Here is a 10,564-nt window from a genome sequence, read left to right on the forward strand (position 1 = left end):
TTCGACACTAACTTAAATAGGTTAACACGATTGTGACACGAAAGTTCTTGAATTTACAATTCTTAACACAAATCCGAAATAACATGACACGAACACAATCCGAACACAATAATTGTCAGATTTAACCATCCTAGTAGTTGATTATTACTCCTTTTAACAAAAAAAGTAACAAACAAAAGTTGGCAACCCGTTTAAGACCAATTTGGTAAGCAAGTAGACTTACGCGTTTTTTACAAAGAAAATATTCGAGTAAATTGACTTGGCAGAATGCTATCAATTTGAAATAGTACGTAGAACGAATTTCTCTAAAGAATAATTAAAATAAATAAATAAATAAATAAAACCACAGTTTCATAGTTCCTTCTATAAATACCAGACTTCCACTTATTTAAATTCATCATCCATTCTACTTTCTCTGCGTATACCTTATCCATAAAAATGGCTACCATAAACACTTTCTCTTTAATAACATTACCTCTTCTCCTTCTCTTCACAGTTCAATTATCTTGTGCAGCAGCAGCTGATCCTCCTCCTACCAATCAAACCTCACCCGCAGCTCTGTGTAAATTCACCCCTGACCCCGCCTACTGCCGATCACTTCTCCCTAACCGAAACTCAAATGTCTACGACTGTGCCAGATTTTCCGTTCGTAGATCCATCTCTCAATCCCGCAAATTCTTAGACTTGGTTAACGATTATCTCACTCGCCGATCCTCCTTAACTCTATCTGCAATTCGAGCTCTCGAGGATTGCAAATTCCTAGCTGAATTAAACTTCGATTTCTTATCAAGTTCATTTCAAACTGTTAACACAACTAGTAAAACCCTTTCTTCAATCAAAGCCGATGATATTCAAACCTTACTCAGTGCTATTATAACCAATGAACAAACCTGCTTAGAGAGTCTTCAATCCGAAGCTGCGAGTCTAGAGAATGGCCTCTCTAGTCCTTTATTTAATGACACTAAACTTTACAGTGTTTCTTTAGCTTTCTTCACTAAAGGTTGGGTTCCCAGGACTAGGACTTGGAAGCATAGAGGGAATAACTTACCCGGGTTTGCAAATGGAAGATTGCCGTTGAAAATGTCAAGGAAAACGCTTGAGGTTTATCAGTCTGTTAGTCGGAGAAAACTTCTTCAGGCCGGTGAGAGTGGTGTTTTGGTTAGTGATATTGTCACGGTGAATCAGAATGGCACCGGCGATTTTGTTACTATTAATGATGCTATTGCTGCAGCTCCGAATAAATCGAGTGGTGCTAATGGTTATTTCATGATTTATGTAACTACTGGTGTTTATGAAGAATATGTTAACATTGCTAAGAACAAGAGGTATTTGATGATGGTCGGTGATGGTATTAATCAGACTATCATCACCGGAAATCGCAGCGTCGCGGATGGATGGACTACTTTCAATTCTGCAACATTTAGTAATTTAGTTTAATTCACCAATTTATTACTCTTTTTCTGATAGTAAAATTATAGGGTCGACAATAATTAAAACTCGTTTGTATTTTTCAGTTGTGACAGGGCCAAATTTTGTGGCAGTAAACATAACCGTACGTAACACGGCAGGGGCAATCAAACATCAAGCAGTAGCACTCAGAAGTGGGGCTGATTTGTCAACATTTTACAGCTGCAGCTTCGAAGCTTACCAAGATACATTATACACACATTCACTGAGACAATTTTACCGTGAATGCGATATTTATGGAACAGTAGATTTTATATTTGGTAACGCTGCTGTTATATTACAAAACTGCAACATATATCCGCGACTGCCAATGAGCGGACAGTTCAATGCTATTACTGCTCAAGGAAGAACTGATCCAAACCAAAACACAGGCACTTCTATCCATAATTGTGTGATAAGGGCATCTGATGACTTGGCTACGTCGGGTTCGACGGTTAAGACGTTCCTTGGGAGGCCATGGAAGGAGTATTCGAGAACTGTTTATATGCAAAATTTCATGGATGATTTGATAGATTCGGCTGGCTGGCAAAAATGGAATGGAGATTTTGCGTTGAGTAGTTTATATTATGCGGAGTATAATAATACAGGACCTGGATCTGATACTAGTAATAGAGTTACATGGGATGGTTATCATGTTATAGATGCTATTGATGCTGCTAATTTTACTGTGTCTAACTTCTTGCTCGGCGATGCTTGGCTTCCTCTTGCTGGAATTCCATTTTCTGGTAGTTTAATTTAGCCATTTGATTTTCTTTTGTTCCTTTCCAATTTTGTTGTTGTTTTGGCTTTGGATGTATTTTCATTTTATTATAAGCTAGCTATAGTTAGATCTTTTTGGCCTTTGCCGATAATTTGAACTTTGAGATTCAAAGAATAAAAAAATAAATGTAAAATAAAAGAAATAAGTTCTTCTGTTTGAGACTGATTTATAAAAGGCTCGAACTCGAAATCTCTAAATTAAGCAATTTGAAACTTTTAACTATCTAATGCTAATTTTGATTGATGGTTTTATTATATGCTTTATACTAGGAAATCTCTCGCGGTACTTTGAAAATTGGAAACCTAAGTTATAGAATTTTAGTAATAATATATATAAACCAATAAATAATAATAGGATAGATAAGAAAATAAAGAGTTCAGAAATATATAGACAATATATTGATGCGGCATCATTTGTGTTTCATTGTATAGTAATAAATTTATTCACGGTGAACAAAGCAAAAGCCACATGGTTGATCACTCTTAAATGAAGATATGTAAACTTTTTAGTAGGTAGCATAATTAATTATTATGGAACAATAAGTGTCCTTTAATGCTTACTTTAGACTGCTTTTGTTCAAAATCTAATATAGGAGTAGGTTGATCCGACTCTTCAATGTGTATTTTGCTTCCATTTTCATTTGATTATGAGCTTGTAAAGTTTTCACCGAATTATAGTGGTCTATGCACATGGGGGATTGATAAAAGTGACGCGAGAGAACAATGCAATGAAGCAACATTGGTTGGACTTGGAGTTTTTTTTGTAGGGAATTTGCCTTTGAAAATGTGCGTGACTTTGAATAATATATTACATGGATCATGAACATCACTACTAACTTAGATTTTGAATATTTTTCTAGTTCACTCAATTTCAAAAACATATGTGGAATTTCATCTGAAAATTCAAAAACTAAATTGCTAACTGGCATTAATATCAGTAGCAATATGACTAAATATGATAAATGGGTCTTCAGAAATACTGTCAGGAACTCTAATTGTAATTTTCTAAGTGTTAATTTATGAAGAACGAATTTAAATTTATTGTAAGTGTTAAAACAATAAAGTTATTGTAAATTGAAATTTTTACTATGGAAAAGGAATGTTATCACACCATATCTTGTCCTCGTGAGTTTTTACACTTGTTTTACAGCTAAGACATGCTCTGTACCACTAACCATCAACGTTATCTATATACAGTGGCGGATCCATGATTCGCTTTCTATTGTGATTTATGGATACTAAATTGATATTTTTTTATTGTTTTTACATAAAAAAAAATTTAAAACCCGTACACAATTAGAATTTTCAGCGTTTTTTTGACAAGCAGTGGATGCTCAAGCCCCCATCTGGATCCATCACTGTCTATATATTTTATTCTTGCTTAGCATGTGAACTTGATATCCAATTTTGCAAAATAATTGTTTAGTTAGTGTAATAGCTTGGAAAATGAATTAATCAACTGGGTTGAAATTGTACTGAAGACTTTATTTGTATAAATATCAACATCCAAATAGTTCCCAAATTGTTTTTTTGTTCAACATTTTCTCGGATTCAAATTTTGAAACCATATTCAATCAATCAACAACTTGTTTGAAGCCATATTCAATTTTTGTCAATCTTGTGTATGGTTTTGGTAATCTATAAAAAAAAAAAAAATTACATATTGAACTGTATGCATTTATTTATAATTTTAAAACTTATGTAACTTCTTGTAAAAAAAATTGAGATATATGTTATTGACGGGTTAATGCATAACTTTATAGTGGACGTGCTATACACTTTATGTTACTACTATTTCAACTTTATGTTACTACTATATTTTTGGTAATAGAGATACAACTCGACTGGACTACTAATCCACATAAGTTCGAAGTAATAGAGACATAACACGATTGGACTATTGGTTCGTAGTAGACTAGGTTCTGGACTACTAGTCCGTAGCTCAATAGGACTCAATTTCTTATTAGACTGTAGTCTGAAACTCACTAGTAGTCCAACTGAGTTATATCTCTATTTATTTATATATATGTGCAAAAATCTAAGTTTTACTTTTAAATACTTAGTGCCCGTTTGTTTACATTTTTCGGAACTATTTTTTTCCTTTTATGGTTTAAACATGAGACAAAAAAATGTTTGACAAAAATTCTAAACAGTTGATTTTAATAGAAAAATCAACTAATATCTGTTATCTACCAGTAACACCTAACATCAACAGCGAATAGGAACATGTGAAACAAACGAACCCTTAATTTAGGATATATATAATAACATTTTTCCTTCCACCAAAAATTCAAGGACCAAATTATAATATTTACGATTAAGTGCAATTTAATTGTAACAAATTGTTCTTGCTCACGTAAAATTAATGACATGTTCAAAATCTAATAATCTAACTCGCGATAGAAAAACATCAAATCTATATTCTTTAAGATACCAAAAAAATATAATAGTAATTAATTAAGTCGTTAATTATTTTCTATTACATTATATTAATATTTTTGGTTGGCAAACCTATCAAGTAAAAATGTTCTTAAGGAATATGTAAATATTTTCTTAACTTAGCATAAAGTTTGTATAATTTTAATGAAAATTAATCCCATCATTACAAAACTACAAAATTTATTTTTATATTTATGAATTATAACTTTACAACATTCGTTAAATAATAAATTGTTGGACGTTACGGTGGTGAATGATAACAGTTAGAAACTTGGTATTGGGAGGGTTTTGGACCTTTACTTCCAGCCTCTTTTCTTTTGCAAATCACAGAAAATTTTTTTCCAGAGGTTAGTGGAATTGCTAATATTTGTTTCGCATTAGTAATTTTCTAAATGGATTGTTAGAGGAGAAAAGTGAAATAATTTTATTTTAATTATTGAAGAAATTCAACCGTAACATGTCTTGATTCAAAAGCTATTTTCTTCATTGCCCTTTTGCGAGGGAAGTGTGGCTGATCGTCTTTGGTGATTCTAGAATGAATGGGGTGGGAGATTTTGTGTATTGGTTTAATCAATCTTTATTATTGACTGCTGTGGATAAGGTGGAGGAAATTGCTGGGATTATTTGGGGTATTTGGAAACATAGGAACTCGGTTGTGTGGGAGGGGAAATGGTTGCAGCCGTGGGGTTTGATTGAAGGCGTTAGGAATGAATTAAGAGCCTGGAGAGAGGCTAAAAGTTTTGGGGCTGATCAGGGTGGTCTGTGCTGTCCTGTGTCTGTTAGGTGGATTCCTCCATCGGAGGGTCGGTTTGCTTGCAACGTTGATGCGGGTGTTTTTGCCGCGGCAGGCTATTGTTCTGCGGGGTTTGTGATTAGGGATCATTATGGAGCTTGCCGATGGGCTGTTCAGAAGGCTTTTGCGGGTGCTTTTGAACCAATTTTAGCGGAGGCAATGGCAATTAAGGAGGCGTTATCGTGGGTAAAGGTTGCAGGTCTTCGAATGGTGGACTTTAGATCTGATTGTTTATCTGTTGTTCAAGCCATCCTACATCCTATTTTTTCATTATCTTACCTTGCGGATATAGTTAGTGATTGTGTGATATTGTTGAGAGATTTAGATGATTGTTCGATCTCATTTGTTAAGCGGACAGCGAACTCTGTTGCTCATTGTCTTGCAAGAGCGGCTAGTTCTGAGTCTGTCTGTAGGGAGTGGTCGATTCCACCTCCGTTTCTTGTTAACACTTTGTCTGATGATTTAGTTCAATAAATGTGTTCGGTTTGTTTCAAAAAAAAAAAAAAGCTATGGCATACCACATCCATATTCTAATGTGGTATAATTTTTTCAAATCAGCTTATGTAAGACTTTTCTATTATTAGTTAATGCATACCGCATCATATTCTGTTAAGGTGTTTTATTTTGAGTTTGGAATATGGATATGTGTTTATGTTTCTCAATTTTGATCCAAAATAATTTTAATATAAATTATAAATGCTTCATTATTAGAAATATGATATTATTATATATATTTTTAAATAATTTTTCCGGTAAGCTGAGAGAAGTCTTCATCCTTATCTTATATCCATCTCTAGAAATCGAGAGCGATGAGAGAGGCAAACATTAAGCTTACACAATTCAAATGGAGAACTTTCTAGCTACCTTTTTTTAGGGTTCAACATGTAACCTTGTTATTCGAAGGCGGTCACTTTCTTTAAAGCAATAAACTTACATATTCGATGAAGAACTTTCTGTTTCTGGGTTTCGATTTTTTGCGGACTATCTTTGTAAAAACATTTTAGGATTTGGTCGATTTTTAAGCAAATCTCTTTTCTGGAATGAGAATATGATACAGGGAAAGAACACTAGTACATAAATGGTCTTTAGTGTCGCCTTATTAGCGATGGTTGCTACCTCCAACCGATGCTAAAGGTCATTGGAGTCGGTTGTTACAAACAACCGACTCCAATGATAACTTACTGTCGATGGTTATTACAATTAACAATCATTGAAGGTCGGCATTTCGAATGGGCGTTTAATTGAGGGTCATTAGCGTCGGTTGTTTACAATTAACCAAGGCTAATGACCCTAATAAATTAGGATAAAGTTTTCTTCAACCGACGCTAATTAGGGTCGGTTATGTAAATAACCAACACCAATGACCATCATTAGAGTCAGTTGTTTAAATATCTGATGCCAATTACCTAAATTAGGATCTTTGGCATCGATTAGTTACATAATCGACCTAAAGACCTAATATAAAAAAACGAAATGTCTTGCTTTCTTTTTCTTTCATTTGCGCAAACCTTATCCATTTTCAGTTCTTTCTTTCTTCTTCATTCTGCTTGAGTTTGCGATTTCAATTGATTAAATCATAAACTTCCCTTTCGGTCTTCTTCTGCTTGAGTTCTTTCTTTCCTCTTCCTTCCATTGTGCGATTAAACCCAATTTTGACAAACTTCATTCAAGTTTGAGTGGGCAATTTTGTTCGAGAATCCAATGACCCTAAAATCAAATGCAACAATTGATTTCAATGTATGGGTCATTACCGTTTGTTTCTTATTGTAATTTACAAGCTTCAAACGAGCCTTAACTATGGAATTTAGATGTAACATTTAGATATTCTCACACAACGAGTTTCAGGAAATGGGTTTCATTGCTTGTGAGGTAGAATTTAGATAGACAAATAGGCAAGGGTTCTTGATCGGATCCTGGCCCAAAACAGGCAGAATTGAATTGATACATTTTTTCTATTGATTTTGATGATGGAGGATGGTGGTTCGGGGCTACTGTCTAGCTAGCAGTGACATTCTGGGCGTTGATGACTTTGATGGTGGTGGTGGTGGAGGTACTGAGGATTTGTCGATGGATATTGATTTATTTTTTAACATTCAATATCCATCGACACATCCTCATCACCTCCTCCACCACCACCATCGAAGTCAGCAACGCCCAAAATGTCGGTACCAGACAATAGCCTCAAACCACCATCCTCCATCATCAAAATACATAGAAAAATGTATCAATTCAATTCTGCATATTTTGGGCCAAGATCTGATCAAGAACCCTTACCTATTTGTATATCTAAATTCTGCCTCACATGCAATGAAACCCATTGTGTGAAAATATTTAAATGTTACATCTAAATTCTATAGTTAAGGCTTGTTTGAAGACTGTAAATTAAATGAGACACAAAGTGAAATGACTCATACATTAAAATCAATTGTTGCATTTGATTTTAGGCTCATTGAATACTCGAATGTCCACTCACACTCGAACTCGAACGAAATTACCCATTCACACTCAAACTCAAATGAAATTTCCCACTCACACTTGAACTCGAATGAAATATGTTGAAATTTGATTTAATCGCATCATGGAATGATGGAAAAAAGAGGAGAGAAATGACTCAAGCAGAAGGAAGAAGAATGAAATGGAAGTTTAGGGTTTAATCAATTGAAATCGCAAACTCAATCAAAAGAAAGAACTAAAAATGGATAAGGTTCGCGCAAATAAAAGGAAGAAGAAAGAAAGATATTTCGTTTTTTGAGGGCTTTAGGATCGGTTATATAATTGATCGACGCCAAAGAACCTAATTTAGGTAATTGGCACCAATTATTTAAACAACTAATCTAATGATGGTCATTAGCGTCGATTATTTACATAACCGACCCTAATTAGCGTCGGTTGAAGAAAACCTGATCCTAATTTATTAGGGTCATTAGCCTTGGTTAATTACAAACAACCGATGCCAATGACCCTCAATTAAATGCCAATTCGAAATGCCGACCTTCAACGATGGTTAATTATAATAACCATCGCCAGTAAGGCATCATTGAAGTGGGTTGTTGGTAATAATCGAATCCAATGACCTTTAGCATCGTTCGGAGGTAGCAAATAAGGGGTCATTAGTTCTTCATTTGAGTTGTGTAAGTTTACTGCTTTCCTCTTTTGTCATTATTACTTTCTCTCTTTACTACATGCATATAATTTCTTTTTTGAGTTATCTATATAGACCTACTAGTAAGGCCTTCTACTATTGTTTAAATAGAACTAGATGAGACAAAATGTTATGCATAAAATCCTTATGGAATATTTTGGATTGTGTATTACAGTGGAATGATAGGGGTCAAAAACCCCTATCTTTGGGCACGGTTTTAGGACGGGTTTTAGCATTATTTCATGAATAAGCGAGCAATTCTCGCATTTATATGCTTTTGTGTGAGTTAGTTAAAAATTGGAAATGTTTTATTTACTTTTCGTTGTTTAGGCTCGTTTTCGGATCATTTTAGGCAAATATGGCCAAAATGGCATGTATGTTATAATTCCATTATCTTTTGTAGCTAATTGATCCGCCAAAAGTCGCACCAAACAGAGCGTTTGCTCAAAATGAGCGATTGGCGGGTCAATTTAGCCCTTGGACTAATGTTATTTGGAGTTTTCGTGCATGTGCAGATTAAAGCAGGAACGAGTTCGGGTGAAAATCGCGTCTCGGGGACCCCCGGCAGTCGCTCGGCGAATTGAGCATCGGTGAGCAGCCTAGGCGTTGCTCGGCGCGCAGCCCAAGCGCTGCTCGGCAAGCTGCCCAGGCGCTGCTCGGTGCGCGGCCCAGGCGCTGCTCGGCTAGCTGCCCAGGCGCTGCTCGACGTGCATCCCAGGCGCTGCTCGGCAAGCGGCCCAGGCGCTGCTCGGCGAGCTGCCCAGGCACTGCTCGGCCGAGCAGGACCCTGGAGGCCAGCTCGCCGAGCAGGCACCCTGCTCGGGCGAGCTGACCTGCGGGAAATGGTCAAAAATCTCAATTTTGCCCCCACGACTCCACGACCGGTCCCACAACTTCCCACCTGCATAAGGACACGAAATAGGTCAAAAAGAGGGCCCGAGCTACATCTATAAATAGAACTTTTCCATTGTAAATTAGACATCTTTTATCTTTGTAATTTTCTTAGCTTTCAGCTTGAGAAATCCTCTCCACCTCCTCCATATCCTTCAAACCTCCATTGAAGACACCTCCGAAGCTCCGTTCACCGAGGATTGCTCAAGCTCCATCCTTAAGTCCTAGGAAGACGCCTGCATTGGTAGACAGGTTCCCTGAAAGGGATTTTTCTTCGTTTATATTCTGTCTAGCCTCTGATCCATGTTATGAATCCTAGGCTCATTGTATCTTCGTGACAATACTTTCATCTTTGATATATATTATAGTTTTGTTTATTCAATTGTTTTATTGCTTTAATCTTTGTCTTACGCTTTGTCTGATTGGTTTAACTCATTCGATAATCCCAAAATTAAGTTGGCACATATTGCGAGCTGAATCTGACCTAGTCAGTGCCTATAGGATTGACGACCCTATAGAAGATTAAGCCCAAATTGCTGAGCCTTAGAGGTAGTTTCGGCCTTACAAGGGAATCACGAACTAGGGACCTCAGGAGGATAGGTAGGGTTAATCGCCTCGGACACAAGTGACTTAGATTAGGTCTTAATTCCATTGTCTAAACAATCTATTTTCATTATCATCGTATCCCTTTATGTTCCTTCGGATAATTACATTGGTAAAAGATCACCTAGGAGTAGTTTAACTTAATTAGGGGTAGAGTAACTTAATTAGGCGTAGAATAACTTAGTTAGAATTAGATAACTTAGGTAGGAGTAGTATAATACAACCTAGGAGTAGATTAACTTAAGAAAAACCAAACTCAAAACCCCCAAAGCCTAGATAACACCTGAGACCAAGTAGTTCGATACTTGCAGAAATAAATCCTGTGGACGATACCTGGACTTTCCAGAATTTTATTACTTGATAACGATGGGGTACACTTATCCCTTAGTGAGTCTCTTTTACGGGAGGCGCATCAAGTTTTTGGCGCCGTTGCCGGGGATTTATTTCTTCTGCAATATCAAACCAAAGGT

At 36.0% G+C, this 10,564-nt stretch overlaps 1 protein-coding gene across 1 annotated transcript; it reads left to right on the top strand.

Moving 5' to 3' along the window:
• Positions 1–393: 393 nt before the first annotated feature.
• Positions 394–2,392, top strand: LOC136217726 (probable pectinesterase/pectinesterase inhibitor 20). The gene is made up of 2 exons (XM_066004367.1): positions 394–1,423; positions 1,515–2,392. The coding sequence occupies exons 1-2, from the start codon at positions 439–441 to the stop codon at positions 2,204–2,206; spliced, it is 1,677 nt and encodes a 558-aa protein (XP_065860439.1). The 5' UTR covers positions 394–438; the 3' UTR covers positions 2,207–2,392.
• Positions 2,393–10,564: the final 8,172 nt, after the last annotated feature.

The sequence above is a fragment of the Euphorbia lathyris genome, chromosome 2, assembly GCF_963576675.1.
Source record: "Euphorbia lathyris chromosome 2, ddEupLath1.1, whole genome shotgun sequence".
NCBI classification, from domain to species: Eukaryota; Viridiplantae; Streptophyta; class Magnoliopsida; order Malpighiales; family Euphorbiaceae; genus Euphorbia; species Euphorbia lathyris.

Bases quoted from the DNA above. Each gene is read 5' to 3' on its own strand.
- LOC136217726 (XM_066004367.1), top strand. From the start codon at position 439: ATGGCTACCATAAACACTTTCTCTTTAATAACATTACCTCTTCTCCTT. The intron at 1,424-1,514 runs GTAATTTAGTTT...TGTATTTTTCAG, and splicing joins TTTCAATTCTGCAACATTTA to TTGTGACAGGGCCAAATTTT.